General features: G+C 43.7%; 1 protein-coding gene across 3 annotated transcripts in view; it reads left to right on the forward strand.

Annotated features, from left to right (window-relative positions):
* The window catches only part of SAP30BP (SAP30 binding protein), an 82,210-nt gene that overhangs the window by 47,204 nt on the left and 7,982 nt on the right, over positions 1-27,024 (forward strand). For all 3 annotated transcript variants that reach the window (XM_073608126.1, XM_073608127.1, XM_073608128.1), the window contains 2 exons: positions 13,458-13,500; positions 19,289-19,377. In XM_073608126.1, coding sequence (XP_073464227.1) covers positions 13,458-13,500; positions 19,289-19,377 — 132 coding nt within the window. The remainder of the gene's footprint in view (positions 1-13,457; positions 13,501-19,288; positions 19,378-27,024) is intronic.

A 27,024-nucleotide genomic window follows, 5' to 3' on the forward strand; every position in this document is an offset into this window, starting at 1 on the left:
CGGCAGGCGTGTGCATGCTTTTGCATTCCTTCCCTGCAGCGCTGAATACCTGCCATTGCTCATAACAGGCCTGTCTCTGCCACTGCATGCAGACAGCGGGACGGAAGCCTGCCTATTCTTCAACTACATGATAATGGCCATAGCTTACTAATATATTGAAGTGATGGTTACAATGTAGTGGTTTTTCAAATGAGACCTTGTTGTGCAGTGAGTTAATGTAGAAGTCACTGAGTATAACAAGTTAATACTTTAACTACTGGATACAAGCCACCGATATACAAGCCTGATAGTTTGCAGAGTCTGTGCAGGAATAAGCAGGAGATGAGTGTTCTCGCCTATCTCTCTTGCTCAGTTATGATATGCTGAGGAGTGGCCCTGCACAGCAACAATGCTTTAGGTCTGTGCACAGTTATCTGGTGGCTTGAAGTGTGTAAACATCACAATCATTTTCAAAGTGGACCTAGATATGTATCCAAGTCAAATGCATGCAAATGTGCAAACATAAGGCAGGCCATAGATGTTGCGATTTTCTCTCTTGCAACCACGGGTTGCAGGAAAGGAAATCACTTGATTGTGTTCATGGGAGAATCCCTCCCGTGGGGCTATTGTGTCTCCCAGCTGGGAAGGGGGGAGGTGGGAGGGGCGGATAGCCATCCCCGCCGGGATCGAACAATGATTATTGCTAGTAGCTATAGCCGCTACCAATAATTGCATGTACAGTATCTGACAAAAGTGAGTACACCCCTCACATTTTTGTAAATATTTTAATATATCTTTACATTGTAGAAAAGTGTCATTTCTTCAGTGTCGTCACATGAAAAGTAGTGAGTGTACAGCTTGTATAACAGTGTAAATTTGCTGTCCCCTTAAAATAACAACACACAGCCATTAATGTCTAAACCGCTGGCAAAAAAAGTGATAATATTTGTGTGGCCACCATTATTTTCCAGCACTGCCTTAACCCTCTTGGGAATGGCGTTCTCCAGAGCTTCACAGGTTGCCACCGGAGTCCTCTTCCACTCCTCCATGATGACATCACGGAGCTGGTGGATGATAGACACCTTGCGCTCCTCCACCTTCCATTTGAGGATGCCCCACAGATGCTCAATAGGGTTTAGGTCTGAAGACATGCTTGGCCAGTCCATCACCTTTACCCTCAGCTTCTTTAGCAAGGCAGTGGTCGTCTTGGAGGTGTATTTGGGGTCGTTATCATGTTGGAATATTGCCCTGCAGCCCAGTCTCCGAAGGGAGGGGATCATGCTCTGCTTCAGTATGTCACAGTTGGCATTCATGGTTCCCTCAATAAACTGTAGCCCCCCAGTGCCGGCAGCACTCATGCAGCCCCAGACCATGACACTCCCACCACCATCTTTGACTGTAGGCAAGACAAACTTGTCATTGTACTCCTCACCTGGTTGCCACCACACACGCCTGACACCATCTGAACCAAATAAGTGTATCTTATTTCTCTAAGACAGCCTCTGGATATGACGCTGAGCATGTGCACTCATCTTCTTTGGTCAACCATGGTGAGGCCTGTTCTGAGTGGAACCTGTCCTGTTAAATCGCTGTATGGTCTTGGCCACCGTGCTGCAGCTCAGTTTCAGGGTCTTGGCAATCTTCTTCTAGCCTAGGCCATTTTTATGTAGAGCAACAAATCTTTTTTTTTTTTTTTCAGATCCTCCGAGTTCATTGTAATAAAGTACCATGTTGAACTTCCAGTGACCAGTATGAGATAGTGAGAGTGATGACACCAAATTTAACACACCCACTCCCCATTCAACTTGAGACCTTGTAACACTTAATGAGTCACATGACACCGGGGAGGGAAAATGGCTAATTGTTAACAATTTGGACATCTTCACTTAGGGGTGTACTCACTTTTGTTGCCAGTGGTTTAGACATAAATGGCTGTGTGTTGTTATTTTGAGGGGACAACAAATTTACATTGTTATACAAGCTGTACGCTCACTTACTTTATATTGTAGCAAAGTGTCATTTCTTCAGTGTTGTCACATGAAAATGTATAATAAAATATTTACAAAAATGTGAGGGGTGTACTCACTTTTGTGGTCACAAACAATCCCCTCTAATGCAGAGCAATACCTCCCCCCACTGCAGCCTTTCACTTTTTGACCTACAAATTTGCTATGTTGCTACCTGATCATGGGGGGGGGGGGGAGAGGAGACTGAGGAAGTGCTTCCTCCTGCCTGCAGCAGACTGATATCTCAGGCTAGGAAACGTCTTGAACTAGGCCTTATGGTCTTTTTAATGAAAAAGATATACAGCTTTTTTGAGAAATGATATTGTATTATATGTTCCTTACTTGTTCCCGATTGTGCACTGATATATATTTTGAAAAATAAACACACATTTCTACACAAATCTGGTATAAACTGCTGTGGGGGGCTTGCTGGCTGGTACCTTGCTGTGGGTGGCTGCTGGCTGACCTGGCAGCTTGCTGTGAGTTGGTGGGTGGCTACTGGCTGGCCTGGTACCTTGCTTTGGGTGGCTGGCTCGCCTGGCACCTTCCGGTGGGTGGCTGCTGGCTGGCTTGCCTGGCACCTTGTGGTGGGTGGGCCGCTGGCTGGCGTGTCTGTCTGACTCCTTTTGTAGCAAGCACTACAGTGCAAGGCAAGTGAGGCCAGGACTGTCACAACGTTTAGGCCCAGTGTGGGGAGGCGTTATGACGTTGTGTGCGTGTGCCACATGCCCCTGCGCACTGGGCCTACAGTGCACCGCAAACTTTCCAGGATTCTGGGCCCCAAAAAGATGGCCACGCCCCGTAAAGACCCATATCGGTATAGTGTGCAACCGATACCGATTCTTCTAAAATTGTGGATAATAATCGGCCGTACTGATAATCGGTCGACCCCTAGTGTGTATTCAGCCATTTTTTATGTGGCCATAGCACAGTGCAGCTGTCCAGAGGTGGCTAAACGCAGCAAACTACCAGCCCCCAGCTGCCCATGTGAAGGCAGACTATTTGTGGCAGTGGTCATTTGACCGTATGTCAATCAGATCCATCCCCTCCAGAGAACCTGTCAGAATAGATATAGGATCTCCCTTTGTTGATTTGTGATATCCCTTGTTTCTGTCACCACGGGTTCCTTTGTAGCTCTGTACATGAGTTGTTCTGATCATCCTCTAATTTATACTAAACCATTTTTAAATTGCAGTTATGACTTACCATTTATTTAAACTAATCCCCGTCCAATCTTACATTCCTGAATGTGTTTTGTGTCTGTGGTTCCTCCCATCCTTTGACTTAAATTACGTTTTGGCTACCATTACCACCCTGTGCCAACTAGCCTCTGCCCTTATGCTGCTGGCTGCCGGCCCTCACAGACAGGATGTAGGCAGGAAGCCTGCAGGTTGTAGATCGCTATTCCCTGATGGATTGACTGTGTGAATATTCACTATCCCAGGCAGTCAGCTTACACAGGAGGGGATACAGCTCAGGTCCTGTCTGTGTCTGGCATGTTTACAATGGAAAGTGCCGATTCCCCAAAGCAATCATAAATTATATGTATGGGTTTTTGTGGGGAGGCCAAATGGGTTTGTTATCGGAGAGACCATCAAAACAGTTGTATCGTTAGTTACTGTATTATCTGTACTAGCCCACATGTGACTGTTCATTGAAAATGTGTATGCAAAGAAAAGTGTATGGTGTGTTAAATTAAAGTGATATTAGACCCTCAGTTTTAAGCACTTTTAGCAGTTCATTCTCTAGTATATGTTACACCTTTATTTACAGTGTAACATGTTCATAAGCACCACCCTTCAAGCCCAGAGATCTGTGATTGAATAAACTACAGGTCCCATCTTCCACCACGGCAGACAGACTTGTAGTTTCAATGAACTACGAGTGCGGTAATCAGTGCACCCATAGTTCGTTGACAGTTCCTCCAGCTGTCTACCTGAGGTACAGGCAGAAAGCTGGAGGTAGAGTGTGCAGGAGCTTGACGTTGCACCCGTGATCCATGAGTACAATGCTTTGCAGGCTTCGGTGGGGGAAAAAATAATAAATTCACATTTTCCCACAATTATATGTGCATTTACTATTTTTTTCTTTAAATGTTAACTTAGCTTTTAGTTCAAAAGGTTTCAGAGTTTTTATATTTTTATTTTTTATTTATATTTTATATTTTGCAATATACTTGAAAGGCACAGGATATTCCAGGGGCGCATATAGGGAACGCAGGCTACTTGCTCCATACTTTAAAGTGGTTGTAACCCTAAAAAAATAAATAAATAAAAATGCTCCTAATAGCATAGTGATGACCTATAGCATAGTTCTTGTGCCGTGTAATTTGTCCCATTGTATGATGTAAAATACCTGGTTGATCCTGCTTGTTCCTGTGTCCCTCTGTGTGTGCCAACCACGGTTATCATGGCTGTTGATCCATGATTGCCTCTGTCATCCTGTTCTCTGCTGTGAGTCTCTCCCTCTCCCCCCTCCCTCCCTGCCTGTCAGCTCAATGTGGGATCCTATCTCCTTCCCCGCCCCTCCCATTGCTATTTCTGTACGATAATATAATATCCCTAGCATCCCCTCTTATTTAGGAATAAATAAAGCACTGTGCATCCTTCTTCTTTTTCTTTTCTTTTTTTTTTTTTTTTTAATTTTATTCTTAAATACCTTCTTACACAAATATCTTCTCCGCTGTGCAGTCGTGTAGTCTCCCTCTGCTGGCCGGCTGACGTCAGAGGGGAATCTCAGCCCTTCCTGCTGCTCTCCTTAGATTGGGGAAGGAGAGAGGAGGGGGATCACGTGACCGCACAGCGGAGCTGTACAAAAAGATATTTAGGAATATAATCTTTAAAAAATTGTCACAAAGTGCTTTTTACAGTGCCTTATTCAGGTGCCTTGAAATAGTATTCATGCCCCTTGAAATTTTCCACATTTTGTCATGTTGTTGCCTAATTAGTAAATAGAGTCCACCTGTGTGTAATTTAATCTGAGTAAAAATACAGCTGTTCTGTGAAGCCCTCAGAGGTTTGTTAGAGAACCTTTAGTGAACAAACCGCATCAAGAAGGCCAATGAACACACCAGACAGGTCAGGGATAAAGTTGTAGAGAAGTTTTAAAGCAGGCTTTGGTTATAAAAAAATATCTCAAACTTTGAACATCTCACAGAGCACTGTTCAATCCATCATCCAGAAATGGAAAAAGTATGGCACAACTGAAAACCTACCAAGACATGGCCGTCCACCTAAACTGACAGGCCAAGCAAAGGGAACTTTAGTCAGAGAAGCAGCCAAGAGGCCCATGGTAAGTCTGGAGGAGCTGCAGAGATCCACAGCTCAGGTGGGAGAATCTGTCCACAGGACAACTATTAGTCGTGCACTCCACAAATCTGGTCTTTATGGAAAAGAGGAAAGAAGAAAGCCGTTGTTTAAGGAAAGCCATAAGAAGTCCCATTTGCAGTTTGCGAGAAGCCATGTGGGGGACACAACAAACATGTAGAAGAAGGTGCTCTGGAAGACTTGCAGCTGTAATATCAGTGAAAGGTGGTTCTACAAAGTGTTGACCCAGGGGGGCTGAATACAAATGCACACCACACTTTTCACATATTTTATTTGTAAATAATGTTAAAAACCATTTATCATTTTCCTTCCACTTCACAATTATGTGCCACTCTGTGTTGGTCTATCACATAAAATTCCAATAAAATACATTTAGGTTTTTGGTTGTAACATGACAAAATGTGCAAAATTTCAAGGGGTATGAATACTTTTTCAAGGCACTGTATATGCCTGAAACGGAGAGGATGCCAGCATTTTCAACTAGTGACTTAACAACCTCCTTAAGTTTTTCATTCAGGATTAGCTGTAGTCTTCAAGTTCTTTCCTAATTTTTTTCAGTGAAAAGACTGCGTGAGATAAACCAATCTGGTGTTTTGAGATCCTCTCTTGTTTCTTTATTGTAATACAAGAGAGTTCATTCTAAAGACACCCACTCTAGCCATTTAAAGACTAGGGCTTCTTCTGTCATTTGTTGTTTACAAGTAAAAATCTATTTTTTGCTAGAAAATTACTTAGAACCCCCCCCCCAAAATAAAAAAATAATATAAATATATATATATATATATATATATATATATATATATACTGTATATGTGTGTATGTGATAATTTTTTTTTTTTTACAGAGACACTAGAGAATAAAAAAGCGATTGTTGCAATATTTTATGTCACATTGTATTTGCGCAGCGGTCTTTCAAATGCAATTTTGGAAGAAATACGCCTCAATGAATTAAAAGATAAACAAAGCCGTAAAATTAGCCAATTTTTTTTGTATAATGTGAAAGTCGATGTTACACCGATTAAATAGATACTTAACATGTCATGCTTTAAAATTCCCACGCTCGCAGAAAGGTGGCAAACGACGACACTTAAAAATCTCCATAGGCGACGCTTTCAAATTTTTACAGGTTACAGAGGAGGTCTTGGCTAGAATTGTTGCTCTCACTCTAACGATCGCAGCGATACCTCACATGTGTGGTCTGAGCACCGTTTACATATGTGTTCACTTCTGCGCGCGAGCACAGGGGGATGGGGTGCTGTAAAAAAATTTTTTTTATTTTTACAGTGTTCCTATATTTTTATTCTGTTATCACTTTTATTCCTATTACAAGGAATGTAAACATCCCTTGTAATAGAAATAAGCATGACATATATATAAAATCGATCTTTAAGCCTTAGTACCAGAAGTGACGTCAGAGGTTGCTCCGGTCCTCCAAGGGCATAGAGCTGAGATGCTGCCTTGACAACGGTATTTAACACAAAAAACATGACGTATATTTGCAGTTGGGCAGTCGGCAAGTGGCTAGGTAACATTTCCTGGTCTTAAAAAAAAAAGGGGGGGGGGCATTAACTTGGGTTCTGTGGGTGTTCACTGTTTACTCCCAAGGATTGATGGCTCGGGGTGAGTAAATGTCTTGGTGGTCTATAAATGATGAAAAGTCTCTTGGCGTTATTTATTCTTTTGAGGTCTCTGTTGAGTCCAATGCCAGGTTGTAGTCCTGAAGGTGAGCTGGCTAGCGTTGAGGGATAGTTACCCAATACACAATGGCCAGTCACCAGAGAAAGCAGCCTTGAGCTGTCTATATCAGCTGAGTGTTTGTGCATTGTTTCTGGTCTAGTTTATCAGCATGATTTGCATTGTGTGTCTGTGACCTTCCATTCCCTTCCCTTACTTTTCCATGAAGGATATACATATCCATTAGCTTCCTGCACTGAGTGTTTTCTCAACCCAGACCTATGTTGGAGAGCCAGTGAAGTACACCCACCTCTAACTTTTAAAAAGTCAGTGAAGTACACCCACCTCTAACTTTTAAAAAGTCAGTGAAGTACACCCACCACCAACTTTTGAAAAGCCAGTGAAGTACACCCACCTCCAACTTTTGAAAAGCCAGTGAAGTACACCCACCTCCATCTTTTGAAAAGTCAGTGAAGTACACCCACCTCCATCTTTTGAAAAGTCAGTGAAGTACACCCACCTCCAACTTTTGAACAGCCAGTGAAGTACACCCACCTCCAACTTTTGAACAGCCAGTGAAGTACACCCACCTCCAACTTTTGAACAGCCAGTGAAGTACACCCACCACCAACTTTTGAACAGCCAGTGAAGTACACCCACCTCCAACTTTTGAAAAGCCAGTGAAGTACACCCACCACCAACTTTTGAACAGCCAGTGAAGTACACCCACCACCAACTTTTGAACAGCCAGTGAAGTACACCCACCACCAACTTTTGAACAGCCAGTGAAGTACACCCATTGCGAGTGGTGCCAACGAACTACAAATTCAGCACTGTGACAACTATAATGGCTGCTGCTACCAAGGAAAGTGTCCACAGTTTTCACAAGAATGTTTTTAAGTACTAGGACTCGGAGTAGTCTTTATTACATTATTTTCATATCATTGTCAACTGAAACTTCATGATGATGACGATGATCTGGAGGGCTTAGTGAATTCTTCTTTAAACAGAGTGTACTGCAAAGGAAATGGGTAAGAAGTGATGTGATAAAGAGTCAGACTTTCCCTTTAAATCTGCCTTCTTGGTCAGAGTGTGGGGTTGTTATGCTGGAACACTGGGAAATGCCAGGACACATTCCTTCTCTGCATCTTTTCCAAGCAACACGTGGACATCCTCCCTTGTCCAGTCAGTGGCGCTGTGGTCCTCCTCCCTATGGCAAGGTAGCCAGGCAACACTGAAACACATTGTGTGTCCTGAATAGCCCCAGTGTCTGAGGAGGAATCTTACATCTTTGACCCTCGCTTCTTATTTCACTGCTGCATGTCAGACTAGTGACCATTCTCTGGACTGGCTGACTACTCCGAATCAATTGTTTAAGACGCTGTCCTGATCATGACATTACGAAAGAAGAGGTTGTGTCTTGTAATGAAAAAGAAAAGCCTTGATGATTTCATTCAGCAACTCCCTAATGTTGATTGAAAAAAAAAAAGAAGCTAATCAATGGGAATTTAAGTTACCATGCTAATACAAGTTTGCCAAACCTTGCAGTAAAAAAGCTTTATTTGATATACAAAATATTAAGGTACCCATAAAATAGTGCGCCGTACATAGAGAACATGCTAAGTACCCTTAAGCCTAAAAATAAATAGAAATAGGAGACCTCCAAACTGGGCCTACGAATGTCTCCCCTATCAAGAGATGAATCAATATGTCAGAATGGCTGGTAGTATATGATCACCAATGTAGAAGGACATACACTATATTACCAGAAGTATTGGGGCACCTGCCTTTACACACACATGAACTTTAATGGCATCCTCGTCTTAGTCTGTAGGGTTCAATATTGAGTTGGCCCACCCTTTGCAGCTATAACAGCTTCAACTCTTCTGGGAAGGCTGTCCACAAGGTTTAGTAGTGTGCCTTTGGGAATGTTTGTCCATTCCTCCAGAAGCTGATTTGTGAGGTCAGGCACTGATGTTGGACGAGAAGGCCTGGCTCGCAGTCTCCGCTCTAAATTATCCCAAAGGTGTTCTATTGGGTTGAGGTCAGGACTCTGTGCAGGCCAGTCAAGTTCCTCCACCCCAAACTCACTCATCCATGTCTTTATGGACCTTGCTTTGTACACTGGTGGGCAGTCATGTTGGAACAAGAAGGGGCCATCCCCAAACTGTTCCCACAAAGTTGGGAGCATGAAATTGTCCAAAATGTCTTGGTGTGCTGACGCCTTAAGAGTTCCCTTCACTGGAACTAAGGGGCCAAGCCCAACCCCTGAAAAAACAACCCCACACCATAATCCCCCCTCCACCAAATGATTTGGACCAGTGCCCAAAGCAAGGTTCATAAAGACATGGATGAGCGAGTTTGGGGTGGAGGAACTTGACTGGCCTGCACAGAGTCCTGACCTCAACCCGATAGAACACCTTTGGGATAATTTAGAGCGGAGACTGCAAGCCAGGCCTTCTCGTCCACATCAGTGCCTGACCTCACAAATGTACTTCTGGAAGAATGGTCAAACATTCCCATAAACACACTCCTAAACCTTGTGGACAGCCTTCCCAGAAGAGTTGAAGCTGTTATAGCTGCAAGGGGTGGGCCAACTCAATATTGAACCCTATGGACTAAGACTGGGATGCCATTAAAGTTCATGTGGGGGTAAAGGTGTCTTTTGGTAATATAGTGTATATTGGGCCCAAGGCATCTTGGTGTATTTTGTGGACAATCCACTTTCATAGGAGGGATAAATAAGAGGCATCCATTTTACAATTAATATGTTATTATTCACAAATATACAAAGATTTATTTCAGACCTGTATAACCTCTACAATGTTTTAGAAATCTTACATGTATAGTGTGTCTCAGATGATCACATCTATAGAATGTCATTGTGCTTTAAAACTGTGCCTGCCACCAGGTATGCAACTGGAGCTAAGAAGATAAAACACAGAGCCATCTATTAGGGTGCGTTCACACCTGCCAACGCATCCGGATTACGATTAGATGCGAGAACCCCAGTAGGGCTTCCCACAATTGGCTGTGGGAGGCTGCCAGCTCTCACAGCTACTTGTGCCCACTCGCATGTATTCTTTCAAGCAGCGATCACGTCACTTTCCTGTGATCGCTACATGGGTGATTGCTTGTGAGTGGACATGATTAGCTGCGAGAGCCAGCAGCCTCCCATTGCTTTCAATGGGCAAGAGTGCAGCCTCAAAAACATGCCTAAAGCTGCGTCTTTGCAAAAACATTTTAGATGCGTTTGGGACCGTCAAGCTCTTGGACATTAATTCATTTCATTGGCCAGAATAATAATTTGTATTAGGTTTTGCGTCTGTTTAAGTCCAGTTGTGTGAAGGAGCCCTTATATACAGAGTTAACAGATGATAAAAAGGAAACCTCATCTAAGGACTTGTAAATTGAAATTTCGACACGATCGTACGATAATTGGATCGTTGGTACAGAGCTTTCGAGAGCCGATCACGACAATTCATCTGATATTATTTGATGGGACAAGCATGAAAATTTTCCTCGTACGATACCAGATAATACGATTTTCTTTTAGTCAGTACAGTTGTCGTTCGAAAATACAATAGAAATACATTACAACACATGACATCACTTCCCATTTTTTTTTTTTCTGACGTACGAGAAATTTCGTGACTTTAGTAACCTATTCAATTTCTACTTGTGACAAAAGCGAAAACAGTCATACGATCTGTCGTACGATATTCGAATCGTGTGTACAGGCCATAAGAGCAGTGTATACCACAAACTTTTACAAGGCATTTGCAAAACTTCTTCAGCTTGGAGACGGTAAACACAAATTTTAGTGGGGACACAGGCTATCACTTTAAGGCTCCATGCACACTAGACGCTCAAAAACTGCAAAAAAAAAAAAAAAAACATGGATTAAAAAACGCAGCCAGCTTCTTTAACAAACAGTAAATAGCTGGTTGTTAAGGAGCGGGCTGGCAAACCAGCCGCCGTGTCCTTAACAACGGGTGACATCAGCTGTCAGCGGGGATCCCAACGGCGCGCAGGTGCACTGAGCGCGCAGTTTCTAACGGCGATCATGCCGTTAGTGGCGCCACCAGCGCACATGTGCGGGAGTGACATCATCGTGGCTCCGGCCAATCACAGCGCCTGAGCCGCAATACCCGGAAAGAAGATGGACGCCTCGTGGAAGAAGGGACAGCAGTGACATCGCAGGCTCCTGTGTCAGGTAAGTGACACATAATGGGCTACTATGCGATGCATAGTAACCCATTATGCTTTACCTTTGCAGGGAAACAAAGAGTAAGTAAACCCATCAGGGTTTACTTCCTCTTTAAGGGTAGCCTACCCCACCTGCATCAGATCATCTCCACCTACTCCCCCTCCCATTAGATTGTAAGCTCTATGAGCAGGGCCCTCTTATTCCTACGTATTGTAATCAGGGTGGATTTGATTTTAATCACTAGTAAAAAAAGACTTGATTTAAATCATAATTTTTAAAGAACAACTGTCATCTCTGTCCTGCAGCAGCTCCTCCTCTGACCCGCTGTTGACTCGCCGACAGTCCCATTCACTTTAATGGGATGGCTGGTGATGCGGCAGTGACACAACAAGGCAGCAGCAGGTGAGTGGATGCCCGCTAACAGGTGCTGCCATGATGGATCTGAAATGACAGGTGCTCTTTAAATGTAAAGACTCATTCTTGCTGGTAGTTAGAATCTTTAATATTTGAAAACAAAATGAAGGTTTCCTATTTAGAATAATAAGCTGTCAGGTTAGTAAAACAGCGATATCCAAAACGATTCAATCATACAGTTTGTAGTGTACATAGATTTGCAAAACAATGGGATAAAGGAATATTCCTGAACTTTGTTTTATCTCATGGTTACTGTGACATTGTGTGAATGCATCAATGCAGTGCATGTTATCTCAGCTTGCAGAGCTTGGAATCATTGAATTAATTTACCAAAAATGTAAATATTGCAGAATATACAGCCTCATGCTACATAACTAAGCTCCATGCTGAATAAACTAAATTATTAATGTATCTTAAATAAGAAAACTATCTTTTAGATAGATTTTTACTCCAAAAACATTTTATTAAAATAAATTTGGTAAAAATTAAAGAAATCCGATTTAAATCAAAATAAAATCGGATTTTTTTATCTTATTTTTATTTAAAAAAATAAATAAAATTATTGATTTTGACCTACCCTAATTGTAATTGTACTGTCCTCCTCAACATGTAAAGCGCTGGGCAAACTGTTGGCGCCATATAAATCCTGTATAATACAAATGATAATAATCAAAGTCCAGAAACCGCTTCAGACTTCCTTGACTGGCATAATTTATGCACATACACACGTCACTTAACCACATGAGTATAAATGCATTTAACCTCTTGCTGCCCACTTAGCATATCTGCAGAAGCAAAGAGAGTGGGCTATTTCCAATCACAGTGGTCATGTGATCAGACAGACTTTCTGAAGCCTCCTATCAGCTTCTTTAAAGGATAAGTACAGCCAAAGCTCGTTTGGCTGTACTTCTCTTGTGGATCACAGGAATGCAGTTGGTTCTGCACTCCTGTGACCTGTTTTCAGCAGAGAGCGGGCTGAATTTCGCTCTCTGATGTCACAGAGCTGGTCCAGGCTCAGCGTCATCACTACCATAGAGTCGGGATCCGCCCAGATCCCTGGACCAGCACCCAGCTCAGCCTCTCATTGAGCTGCTGAGAGCATGAGCCGGCCACTCCCACCCCCTCCACAGCCCAGAGCTCCAGTGAGTGAGGAAGGGGGATGAGCAGAGAGCTGTGACTGACAGTCAGTGGGGACCTGTGAGAACCGAGCGATCGGCAGGGTTCGATCACTTTGTTCTCAGTGTAGCGGCGACGGGTAACAGATGCGGCATTGGACAGATGCATCCACCTAGGTAAGTATGGTTTTTTAAAAAAAAAAAAAAAAAAAACATACATCTCTTTTAAAGTTTCTTTCAGCACTCCCATTTGCAGCTGTTACATCTGTGAGCTGCAGCTTTAGTAATTTTTAAAAGCTTCAACAGCTACCCACATTTTGCTCAAAGCATTGCAATTCTTTGTAAAAGTTTGCTGTATGATCTTCTCATATCGGCTTAAGCCCGCGTGAACAAGGCCTAACAGTTATTTTATTCCGTCCCCCACTAAATGAATTTGTTAAATGTTGCTAAAAATACTTGGTTTCCTGCTTGGTTCCCCAATGCTGTCTATTATGTGTATTGTTTGTCTGCTACATGGTTTCTATTTTTATGGCTCTTTTTATTTTTTTAATCCTCATATACGTCTTGCCTACTCCTCGATGCATCAATTTCATGATTTAATGCTCCTTTTCAAGATCTTATATTGTGCCCAAAATGCCTAAATCTAAACTTCATGACTAACCCTACATTTGCTAAGTAATATAGAAACAATGAAGCTGTCCTTTTTCATTATAAATATCCCTTTATTTTCCAGGAACACTCAGAGTTGGAGAAGAGGGACCCCCAAGAATTAGTAGGTACGCTTTCTTTTGGCTCATAGGTGGCATGATATGGCTCTAATGTGTAAGAACAAATTCAGGTAATTTGCATTATGGTGTTCGGTCTGTAAATATTTGGACACAGGCACAATTCTCATACTTTTGGCTCTGTATGCCACCAGAATAAAATTAAAATGAAGTACAGACTTTCAGCTTTAATTCAAGGGGTTGAACATAAATATCAAGTACAAATTTTAGGAACTGCAACCATTTTTATACACATTCCCCACATTTTCAGGAGCTCAAATGTAATTGGACAAATTAATATAATCATAAATATGTTCATTTTTTTAATATTATTTTGTTGAGAATCTTTTACTGGCGATGACTGCCTGCAGTCTTGAACCCATGGACATTACCAAAGACTGGGTTTCCTCCTTTCTGATGCTTTGCCAGGCTCTAACTGCAGCTGTCTTCAGTTGTTTTTTGTTTGTGGGTCTTTCTGCCTTTAGTTTTGCCTTCAGCAAGTGAAATGAATGCTCAATTGGGTTGAGATCAGGTGATTGACTCAGCCATTGCAGAATATTCCACGCCTTTTCCTTCAAAAGCTCCTGGGTTGCTTTTGCAGTGTGTTTTGGATCATTGTCCATCTGTACCATGAAGCGCCATCCAATCAACAGTATTGCATTTTGGCTGAATCTGGGCTGACAGTATATCTCTAAACACTGCAGAATTCATCCTGCTGCTTCTCTCTCCTGTCACATCATCAATAAACACCAATGACCCAGTGCTACTGGAAGCCATGCATGCCCATGCCATCACACTGCAAGCTCCACCATGTTTTACAGATGACAACGTGTGCTGTGGATCATGAGCTGTTCCAAGCCTTCTCCACACTTTTTTCTTCCCATCATTCTGGTACAGATTAATCTAATGCTGGCCATACACTATACGAAAAATCGGCCGAACCCATTTTTGAAAAACGAACATTCAGGCATGAGAGCAAACGATCGTGCCTTTGTGTAATTACCGATAAATCGTTCAGTGGACATAAATGAATCAATTTTTTGTTTGTTTTTTTACATATACCTAGTGCAAACAGTTCGGACAGGAAACAAATTAACTTTTCAATTTATTGTTCATTCGGCTGAAAATTTCCAAACTTGTTTTTCGTTTTTTTCAGCTCAAAAACGTTCCAACGATTACCGATTTTATGCCAATTAACTGGCCGATAAACTAACGAACTGGCCAAATGACCGATTTTTGGCCGATTTTTCGTATAGCGTATGGCCAGAATTAGTTTCATCCATCCACAGAATGCTTTTCCGGAACTGGTCTGGCTTTTTTAGATGGATTTTGACAAAGTCTAATCTGGCTTTTCTATTTTTCAAGCCTCTGAATGGGCTGCACCTTGTGGTGTGGACCTTCTGTGTTTGCTCTCGTGAAGTCTTATCTTGATTGTAGACATTGACAATGATATGCCCACCTCCTGTAGAGTGTCCTTCACTTGTCTGGATGTTGTGAATGGGTTTTTCTTTACCATAGAGAGGATCCTGAGATCATCCACCACTGTTGTCTTCTGTGGATGTCCATGTCTTTTTATATTGCTGAGCTCACCAGTGCATTCTTCTATCCTCAGAATGTACCAAACTGTCGATTTGGCCACTCCTAATGTTGCTGCTATCTCTCTAAAGGATTTGTTTTTGAAGCCTTACAAATGGCCTGTTTCACTTGCATGGACAGCTCTTTTGAACGCATGATGTAGGTTCACAGCAATAGATTCCAAATGCAAATACCACACTTATAATTGACTCCAGACCGGTTACCTGCTTAATTGATGAAGAAATAACGAAGGAGTAGCCCACACCTGGCCAGGAAACAGCTTTTGATTCAATTGTCCAATTACTTTTGGTCCCTTGAAAAAGGGGCGATGGCTATTTTTAATGGCTCTATTTCCTAAACCCTTCCTCTGATTTGGATGTACATACCCTCAAATTAAACCTGAGAGTGTGCACTTTTAGTCCATATCCATTATATAACTATAGCTTGAATATGTTTTGGTAAATACCTGAAAAAAAAACTAAAATTGTGCCTGTGTCCCAATATATATGGACCTAACTGTACATGCAACATTTTTGTTTTAAAGTAGAACTTTTAACATGAATATAGATTTTTTTAATCAATGTTCTGGGATGCTGGATCCTTTTTAAATGACATGTCCTGTCCAGTCATTCTAAACAGTACGATAGAATGACACACGAACGGATATGATACACACCTCAGTACCATAAGAACCTGACACACCCTGCAGCCTGGAAAGCTTCAAGCTGTAGGGCACATTAACTTAGTATGTGGATGAGCATTTTAACCGCTGTAAACCATCCTGTTCTTACACGAGAAAGGTGTGTTTGTTTGACGTGTGTAGGTGTTGCTAGAACTCCAAAGCTCGAGGAAAGCCGGATTAACCCTATTGATAATGAGCTGACCTCCAATACATGTTACAGCTGGCTATGTGCTGAAACAAAAGTCTTCACTGTGTTCGTTTTTATGTAATCAGAAATATGGGCAAAAAAAAATACATATATGCTGCAGTCTTTTTTTTTTTTTTTTTTTTTTTTTTTTTTTTAAATCAAAGGATTAGTCCATTTGTCAAGTTTGTCCCTGCTGGGGAAATTGACACTATGCGTTTTTTTAGCGCGCTTTGCGGTTTTGCAGAAACGCACTAAAGTCTATTTAACATGGTTTCCTATGGTCCACGTTCACATCTATGTGTTTTGCGGCTGGTGCGTTTTTGGAAAGGGTCGGGAACTAATAAACTTCAATGGAATTGCACCAGAAACGCAAGTGTTGTGTTTGTGATGCAATTTTTGATGTGTTTTGCGTGTTTCTATTTTTCTGTTTAAACACGGACGTGACATCACAAGGGGTGGGCTCTCTGGGTGATGTCATCAGATGGCCTCGCCCCATGGCTATATAAGAGATGCCAGACAGCGGGCAACACACCATTGAATCAACGGTTGTTAAGGATGCAATGGCTTTCTTAAAGTGGAACTAAAGTTTGCAATACTTGCCTTTCCTTCAGTGGTTCAAGGTCCCTTGTTGGTACCTGGGATGTGGCTGTGTTCATTGCACAAGTGTGCAGTCATCCTGCCACAGAGGCACTGTGCTGGAATGTACACAGAACTGCACATGTGCATTCTAAAGACTCTGAGCAGGCAGGTAGGTTTTTTGTTTTTTTCGTTTTTATTGCAGAAGAGACATTGCATGTCACTTCTGCAAAAAATAAGCCTGCCTGCTCATAGTTTTTAAATTTAAGAATTTGGTTCTGCTTTAAAGCGGTTGTAAACTGCGGATTTTGTAAAAAAAGAGACAAAAAAAAAAAAAATCTGCAAGGCAATGGCATAATTGTGCTAGTATGCATCGCAGGGTGGGGGGGGTCCACTGTCTCCTCCTTCCCTGCCCTCCCTGGGCAGATTGAGACTGCAGAGCCAATGGCTCCCGTTGCTGTCAATTAAATGCTGTGCTGAGCTGGGGATGGGGCCAGGCCACTCGCTCTGTGTCCGTAGACTCAGACAGAGCGGCTCGGGAGCGAGCTCACACAGGCCCCCCGACGGAAAGTGGCTTTTCATGGGTGCACTTGCCAAAGAGCAGGAGCCTGGAGCACCAGCAAAAGACCCCAGAAGTAGAGGATCGGGGCTTTTCTGTGCAAAACAATTGCACAGAGCAGGTAAGTATAACATAATAATTTTTTTTATTTTATTAAAATAACAAAGCTTTAATGTCTTTTTAAAGCCAGTCTCTGCCTGAGAACCCTTGACGTGTGCCATGAGCTTTTGTTTGCTCTTAGTGTGTTGTAGGCCGTGATACAGCTCATTGCTCGGATACCCGGTCAATTCTGTCGTTTTTCCAAGACTTAGTGCCTGGCTTTATGGGATGTGCATGAGCCTTTGTTCAGGCCTTGGTGCGATCTCTGAAAAAAACAGCTTTGCTCTGTGCCCTATGTCCTTTTCTATGCCCATGAATCAATGACTTTTCCCAGCTGCTTATACTTCCTTGTCCTCTAGTTAGACACTGCTCTATTATTTGTGGACGGGAATGCTCCTTCTTAAAGTGTACGAGACTGAATGTATAATGAACATTACAGCAGTAGTAAATCAACATGATCTCCACTGAGAAAAAAACCTCCTTGATAGGAAAATTGGTAACCAATGGGTTAGATTAAATATTTCACCTGACTACCTCTGATCCGATCTGCCTAGACGGAGGAGGGCGGCTCCCCTTCCGTCCCTTTTTTAAAAAATTTTTTTGTATGTGCATCGGAGGTACGCGGGTGTAAATGGACACAAGTCCAATTTACACCTGCTGGTCCACAGGGGTGAAAGAACCGTCTGATCGGGTCCACCTGAAGAATTGACCCTTCATGTGAAAGGGGCCTATCACTGCACACCAAGATGCAACATGATATTCTTCCTTTATTAAAATATCCAGGTTCTATTCTAAAATCTTATTTTGCATCTCACAACCCTTTCAGACGTGCGGCTCCGTATTCAGCCATCTACTTGCTCAGCAAGGATCACTCCGTTGATCCCCGCTGAGCTGGCAGATGACAAGTCCGTCTCTGCACACTGTGAAGGGACGGACCTGCCAGATCTCCGCTCTCCTCTATGGGGGGATCGGATGATTACGGACCGTCTGTTTTCATCCGATCCGCCAGACGGATGGAAAATAGGACATCCATCCGTCTGGATTTTACGGGGCGGATCGGATGTCAGTGTACATGTCACCGCTGACATCCGTCGTTCCATAGAGATGTATGGAGCGACCGTTCAGATCCGTTAAAAAAAAAAAAAAAGCTGACAGGCGGATCTGAATGGTCCGCACGTCTGAACGGGCCCTCAGTGTGCTGTAATCCTATTTCTGGTACAATTGAAAAGGGGTTAAGTTACTTTTCACTTTGGCAGAAGCTGACCCTTAGGCTGGCCATATGTGAGTCAATTTTTCATTCAACCAGCAGATTGAATGAAACAAAATGACTCAATTTCCCCATCCACACATTCAATGGGGGAATCTCCCCCACTGAACTATTGTATCCTGACAGCTGGGAGACTTCCACTCAACTCCTTCAGAATACACTGATCAGCACCGCCGGCTATAGCCGGTGACCCTGATCGAGAGAATTTTTTTTACCAGCTGATTGGTTGCACCCAAGTTAATCGATAGATCGACTTAGGTACAATCAGGCTGCTCATGCATGGGTCAACATTTTGATCATTGTATGACTAGCTGTAATCAAGTTTATTTTTTGATTTTTGAGTTGCAAAGTAATGTGCAGTGTCCCACAGGAACTAATCAGAATTCACCTTTCATCTGCACAATTAAAGTGTTAAATCAAAGATTACTGCGTCTGGCCCACAGATCCTTGTCTTATGAAATACGGATCATATGGACTGATTTATTCCGGTAACACCAGAAAGCAGTGTGCAATGTGTAACATGGGAGCTGCTAATTTATAGCATTGAGTGTTGTTACAGGCCACACAGAGGGCGATTGTTCCCATGCATTGAAAAGGGGGGTGGAGGGTGCAAAAGCCATCAGAGGAGCCAAAGGCAGTAAGAATAAGTAGTGGCGTGTCTGCTCCCCCTCTTCCCTCCACATCAAAACAGTAGAAATAATCCAGCGATTTGGCAGCACGGAAATGTCATGTTTGTTGTCCCGCATGTGTTAACTCTCTCATAACCTGTGCTTAATAGGCAAATGCCTGTGCTGTAGTGTTGATATGCAATGCTGTCCCCCCTTCCTCATATTCTCTTTCTCTCTTTGCATTTAGCCTCTTTCTCAGAAAGGGTCCGGAACATGTCTCCAGATGACATCAAAATCCCTCCTGAACCCCCGGGCCGATGTTCAAATCACCTGCAGGTAAACCGCAAGGACACCCCTGCCCACCTGTAAATCAGTGTTTAGTACAAAGATGTCTGACAGTGTAACACCATGTCTTCTAAAGATGTACACATTGACTATCTCCTCTGTGTTGTGGATTCCACATTTGAAGGAAGGAAGGTCTGGCCACGTGTGTCTATGAGGAATGCAGTATGTAGGTGTGAGAGGCCACCAAGGACAGAGACGGCTCATCTGTCTTAGCCCTAAGTGTTGTTCATGCTGAAACCTGCCCTAAATATCACACATCCAAATTCTATGCTGTCACTGGATTCTGCCTGTGTGCTATATACTGTATATACCCTTCCTCATATACCTCATTTCATTAAATTGTGTATGAATGGAAGACTTGTGACACTATGTTCACGTATAATACATACAATGATGACATTGCATTTCTGTAGTATAGGGTTGTCTGATAAAACATGCCTATCTACCCCTTTTTCAGCTTAAAGCTGAACTCCAGGCAAATGTACAAAAGCAATACATACCCTCACCGGTCACTTTATTAGGTACACCTTGCTACTATCGGGTTGGACCCCCTTTTTGTCTTCAGAACTGCCTTAAAGCGTAAGTCCGCCAATTTTTCTTTTTTTTTCTTTTTTTTTTTTTTAAGTCAGCAGCTATAAATACTGCAGTTGCTGACTTTTAAAATAAGAGCACACTTACCTGGGGTGTCGCGATGTCAGCACCCACAGCTGAGTTATCCCTCGGCTGTCGGGTACTGCCGCCGCCATCTTCGGTGAGGGAATCAGGAAGTGAAGCCTTGTGGCTTCACTTCCTGGTTCCCTACTGCGCATGCGCGACTCATGCTGCGCATCCTCACTGGTCCGTGCTGTGTTCTGGGACCTGTGTGCCTCCCAGAAAACAGTGGGGGGGTCGGGGGGCGGAGAAGGCGCCGGAAGTGGCGTAGATACCCAAGGGTGGCTCGGGTATCTATGCCCGGAAGTGGGAGCAAAATACCTGGATTAGACAGGTATCTGCTCCCCCCTGAAAGGTGCCAAATGTGACACCGGAGGGGGGGAATAACCGGAAAAGCAGAAGTTCCATTTTTGGGTGGAACTCCGCTTTAATCCTTCGTGGCATATATTCAACAAGGTGTTGGAAACATTCTCCAGAGATTTTGGTCCATATTGACATGATCGTATCACACAGTTGCTTGCGATCTGTCGGCTGCACATCCATGATGTGAATCTCCCGTTCCACCACATCCCAAAGGTGCTCTATTGGATGAGATCTGGTGACACTGGAGGCCATTGGAGTACAGTGACCTCATGTTCAAGTAACCAGTGGTGAGATGATTTGAGCTTTGTGAACCAGTCTGCCCATTCTCCTCTGACATCAACAAGGCATTTTCCTCCACACAACTACCGCTCACTGGATATTTACTCTTTTTCGGACCATTCTCTGTAAACCCTAAAGATGGTTGTATGTGAAAATCCCAGTAGATCAGCAGTTTTTTAAATGCTCAGACCAGCCCATCTGGCACCAACAACCATGCCACGTTCAAAGCCACTTAAATCCCCTTTCTTCTCCATTCTGATGCTCAGTTTGAACTTCAGAAAGTCATCTTCACTACATCTAGATGCCTGAATGCATTGAGTTGCTGCCATGTGTTTGGCTGATTAACAATTTGTGTTACCAAGCAATTAAACAGGTGAGTGTATGAGAACTTTTTTCCAGCCAAAAGATCTGTACATCTGTCCATTCTTTCCTGAGATTTGTACAGCACTATCACACAGGACAGTCATCCTGGAGTCCTGAATTTTCAATGCTGTTAATTTGTTCAATGCTGGTTGTAAACCCCCATATAAAAAAGAAAAGAACCTGTAAGACAAAGGCATAATAAGCTAGAATGCACTGCATACTAGCTCATTATGAAATACTTACCTTAGAACAAAGCCCTGCAGCGGTGCCCACACACCGCTGACACCTTCCCCAGTGTTTCCTCCGGGTTCGCGAGCTCCGGCGCTGTGATTGGCTGGAGCCGCAATGACATCACTCCTGCAAATGCGTGCGGGAGCCGCCAGTCATGGCACAGGCCCTGAAGAAACGGCACAAGTGACCGTTCCTTCAGAGCGCATGTGCCAATCACGTAATAGCCGGCAGATACAGTGAATATCTCCTAAACGGTGCAAGTTTAGGAGATATTTACAGTACCTACAGGTAAGCCCTTATTATAGGCTTACCTATAGGTGCAAACAAACAAGGGGAGTTTACTTCATCTTTAAGACCCCTTTCACACTGTCGGTGTTTTTCAGGCGCTACAGCGTTAAAAATAGCACCCGTATAGTGCCTGAAAAAAGCAGCTCTATTCACTCCAGTGTGAAAGCTCGAGGGTTTTCACACGAGCGGTGCGCTGGCAGGATGTCACAAAAAGTCCTGCCAGCAGCTTCTTTGCAACTCACCGCTCCTCCACTGCTGCTCCCCATTGAAATCAATGGGGCAGCGCTGAGATATCGCCGGCAAAACGCCGCTCCGGCGTTGTTTTGCGGGCAGATGTAACCCCTTTTCGGCCGCTAGCGGCGGGTTAAAACCACCCCGCTAGTGGCCGAATAGCGCTGCTAAAACGAGGTTAAAGCGGCGCTAAAAATAGCGCTGCTTTACCGCTGATGGCTCTGTGTGAAAGCCCTCTAAGTAATACATCTAGTTCTTGTTCCTGCTGTCTATGACTGGAGAGTGAAGGAGAAGCAGCAGACCAATGAGCTCATCCCTATACTCTCTACTATAAACATGTCCCTTATTAGCATATGAGCACTGCAGCACAACTGACTGGCTACTTGTGCTGCTTCCCCCTTTTTTCAAGTCGGTAGGGGTGCGGGAAAGGCCGATACAAAGTTAAAGTGCAACTAAAGGCAAAACATTTGCTCTAATTTTTTTTCTTCAATCAAATTTAAAGAAACCTAATGAAAAATAATGTAATGTGTATAGAAATAAAAAAAATACCATTTTAACCACTTGACGACCGCCTCACGCCGATGTACGTCGGCAAAGTGGCACGGACAGGCAAAATCACGTACATGTACGTGATTTGCCTTCCGCGGGTGGGGGGTCCGATCGGACCCCCCCCCCGGTGCCCGAGGCGGTCGTCTTTTGTCCAGCGGCGATCCGTGATGAGGGGGAGACCATCCGTTCGTGGCCCCCCCCTCGCGATCGCCGCCGGCCAATGAGAACACTCCTTTGCTGCTGTATGCTAAACAGCAGCAAAGGAAGTGATGTCATCTCCCCTCGGGTCGGTATTTTCCGTTCCGGCCCGAGGAGAGAAGACATCTATGTGAGTGCACAACACACACACACACAGTAGAACATGCCAGGCACACAAAACACCCCGATCCCCCCCCCGATCGCCCCCCGATCCCCCCCCAATCACCCCCCCCCTGTCACAAACTGACACCAGCAGTTTTTTTTTTTTTTTTTTTTTTTTTCTGATTACTGCATAGTGTCAGTTTGTGACAGTTACAGTGTTGGGACAGTGAGTATTACCCCCCTTTAGGTCTAGGGTACCCCCCTAACCCCCCCTAATAAAGTTTTAACCCCTTGATCACCCCCTGTCACCAGTGTCACTAAGCGATCATTTTTCTGATCGCTGTATTAGTGTCGCTGGTGACGCTAGTTAGTGAGGTAAATATTTAGGTTCGCCGTCAGCGTTTTATAGCGTCAGGGACCCCCATATACTACCTAATAAATGTTTTAACCCCTTGATTGCCCCCTAGTTAACCCTTTCACCACTGATCACCGTATAACTGTTACGGATGACGCTGGTTAGTTCGTTTATTTTTTATAGTGTCAGGGCACCCGCCGTTTATTACCGAATAAAGGTTTAGCCCCCTGATCGCCCGGCGGTGATATGCGTCGCCCCAGGCAGCGTCAGATTAGCGCCAGTACCGCTAACACCCACGCATGCAGCATACGCCTCCCTTAGTGGTATAGTATCTGTTCGGATCAATATCTGATCCGATCAGATCTATACTAGCGTCCCCAGCAGTTTAGGGTTCCCAAAAACGCAGTGTTAGCGGGATCAGCCCAGATACCTGCTAGCACCTGCGTTTTGTGCCTCCGCCCAGCCCACCCAAGTGCAGTATCGATCGATCACTGTCACTTACAAAACACTAAACGCATAACTGCAGCGTTCGCAGAGTCAGGCCTGATCCCTGCGATCGCTAACAGTTTTTTTGGTAGCATTTTGGTGAACTGGCAAGCACCAGCCCCAGGCGTCAGGTTAGCGCCAGTACCGCTAACACCCACGCACGCAGCATACGCCTCCCTTAGTGGTATAGTATCTGAACGGATCAATATCTGATCCGATCAGATCTATACTAGCGTCCCCAGCAGTTTAGGGTTCCCAAAAACGCAGTGTTAGCGGAATCAGCCCAGATACCTGCTAGCACCTGCGTTTTGCCCCTCCGCCTGTCCCAGCCCAGCCCACCCAAGTGCAGTATCGATCGATCACTGACACTTACAAAACACTAAACGCATAACTGCAGCGTTCGCAGAGTCAGGCCTGATCCCTGCGATCGCTAACAGTTTTTTTTGTAGCGTTTTGGTGAACTGGCAAGCACCAGCCCCAGGCAGCGTCAGATTAGCGCCAGTACCGCTAACACCCACGCACGCACCGTACACCTCCCTTAGTGGTATAGTATCTGATCGCATCAATATCTGATCCGATCAGATCTATACTAGCGTCACCAGCAGTTTAGGGTTCCCAAAAACGCAGTGTTAGCGGGATCAGCCCAGATACCTGCTAGCACCTGCGTTTTGCCCCTCCGCCCGGCCCGGCACAGCCCACCCAAGTGCAGTATCGATCGATCACTGACACTTACAAAACACTAAACGCATAACTGCAGCGTTCGCAGAGTCAGGCCTGATCCCTGCGATCGCTAACGTTATTTGGTAGCGTTTTGGTGAACTGGCAAGCGCCAGCGGCCTAGTACACCCCGGTCGTAGTCAAACCAGCACTGCAGTAACACGTGGTGACGTGGCGAGTCCCATAAGTGCAGTTGAAGCTGGTGAGGTGGCAAGCACAAGTAGTGTCCCACTGCCACCAAAAAGACAAACACAGGCCCATCGTGCCCATAGTGCCCTTCCTGCTGCATTCGCCAATCCTAATTGGGAACCCACCGCTTCTGCAGCGCCCGTACTTCCCCCATTCACATCCCCAACCAAATGCAGTCGGCTGCATGAGAGGCATTTTTATGTCCTCCCGAGTACCCCTACCCAACGAACCCCCAAAAAAGATGTTGTGTCTGCAGTAAGAGCGCGGATATAGGCGTGACACCCGCTATTATTGTCCCTCCTGTCCTGACAATCCTGGTCTTGCATTGGTGAATGTTTTGAACGCTACCATTCACTAGTTGAGTATTAGCGTAGGGTACAGCATTGCACAGACTAGGCACACTTTCACAGGGTCTCCCAAGATGCCATCGCATTTTGAGAGACCCGAACCTGGAACCGGTTACCGTTATAAAAGTTAGTTACAAAAAAAGTGTAAAAAAAAAAAAAAAATATGAAATAAAAAAAAATAGTTGTTGTTTTATTGTTCTCTCTCTCTCTATTCTCTCTCTCTATTGTTCTGCTCTTTTTTACTGTATTCTATTCTGCAATGTTTTATTGTTATTGTTATTGTTATTATGTTTTATCATGTTTGTTTTTCAGGTGTGTAATTATTTACACTTTACTGTGCTTTATTGTTAACCATTGTTAACCATTTTTTTGTCTTCAGGTACGCCATTCACGACTTTGAGTGGTTATACCAGAATGATGCCTGCAGGTTTAGGTATCATCTTGGTATCATTCTTTTCAGCCAGCGGTCGGCTTTCATGTAAAAGCAATCCTAGCGGCTAATTAGCCTCTAGACTGCTTTTACAAGCCGTGGGAGGGAATGCCCCCCCCCCCCCACCGTCTTCCGTGTTTTTCTCTGGCTCTCCTGTCTCAACAGGGAACCTGAGAATGCAGCCGGTGATTCAGCCAGCTGACCATAGAGCTGATCAGAGACCAGAGTGGCTCCAAACATCTCTATGGCCTAAGAAACCGGAAGCTACGAGTATTTCATGACTTAGATTTCGCCGGATGTAAATAGCGCCATTGGGAAATTGGGGAAGCATTTTATCACACCGATCTTGGTGTGGTCAGATGCTTTGAGGGCAGAGGAGAGATCTAGGGTCTAATAGACCACAATTTTTTCAAAAAAGAGTACCTGTCACTACCTATTGCTATCATAGGGGATATTTACATTCCCCGAGATAACAATAAAAATGATTAAAAAAAAAAATATGAAAGGAACAGTTTAAAAGTAAGATTAAAAAAGCAAAAAAATAATAAAGAAAAAAAAAAAAAAAAAAAAAACACCCCTGTCGCCCCCTGCTCTCGCGCTAAGGCGAACGCAAGCGGCGGTCTGTCGTCAAACATAAACAGCAATTGCACCATGCATGTGAGGTATCACCGCGAAGGCCAGATCGAGTGCAGTAATTTTTCCAGTAGACCTCCTCTGTAAATCTAAAGTGGTAACCTGTAAAGGCTTTTGAAGGCTTTTAAACATGTATTTATTTTGTTGCCACTGCACGTTTGTGCGCAATTGTAAAGCATGTCATGTTTGGTATCCATGTACTCGGCCTAAGATCATCTTTTTTATTTCATCAAACATTTGGGCAATATAGCGTGTTTTAGTGCATTAAAATTAAAAAAAGTGTGTTTTTTCCCCAAAAAATGCATTTGAAAAATCGCTGCGCAATTACTGTGTGAAAAAAAAAAATGAAACACCCACCATTTTAATCTGTAGGGCATTTGCTTTAAAAAAATATATAATGTTTGGGGGTTCAAAGTAATTTTTTTGCAAAAAAAAAAAACTTTTTCATGTAAACAATAAGTGTCAGAAAGGGCTTTGTCTTCAAGTGGTTAGAAGAGTGGGTGATGTGTGACATAAGCTTCTAAATGTTGTGCATAAAATGCCAGGACAGTTCAAAACCCCCCCAAATGACCCCATTTTGGAAAGTAGACACCCCAAGCTATTTGCTGAGAGGCATGTCGAGTCCATGGAATATTTTATATTGCGACACAAGTTGCGGGAAAGAGACAAATTTTTTTTTTTTTTTTTTGCACAAAGTTGTCACTAAATGATATATTGCTCAAACATGCCATGGAAATATGTGAAATTACACCCCAAAATACATTCTGCTGCTTCTCCTGAGTACGGGGATACCACATGTGTGAGACTTTTTGGGAGCCTAGCCGCGTACGGGACCCCGAAAACCAAGCACCGCCTTCAGGCTTTCTAAGGGCGTGAATTTTTGATTTCACTCTTCACTGCCTATCACAGTTTCGGAGGCCATGGAATGCCCAGGTGGCACAAAACCCCCCCAAATGACCCCATTTTGGAAAGTAGACACCCCAAGCTATTTGCTGAGAGGTATAGTGAGTATTTTGCAGACCTCACTTTTTGTCACAAAGTTTTGAAAATTGAAAAAAGAAAAAAAAAAAAATGTTTTTTCTTGTCTTTCTTCATTTTCAAAAACAAATGAGAGCTGCAAAATACTCACCATGCCTTTCAGCAAATAGCTTGGGGTGTCTACTTTCCAAAATGGGGTCATTTGGGGGGGTTTTGTGCCACCTGGGCATTCAATGGCCTCCGAAACT

This window comes from Aquarana catesbeiana, linkage group LG12 (genome assembly GCF_042186555.1).
Source record: "Aquarana catesbeiana isolate 2022-GZ linkage group LG12, ASM4218655v1, whole genome shotgun sequence".
In the NCBI taxonomy this organism is placed as follows: domain Eukaryota; kingdom Metazoa; phylum Chordata; class Amphibia; order Anura; family Ranidae; genus Aquarana; species Aquarana catesbeiana.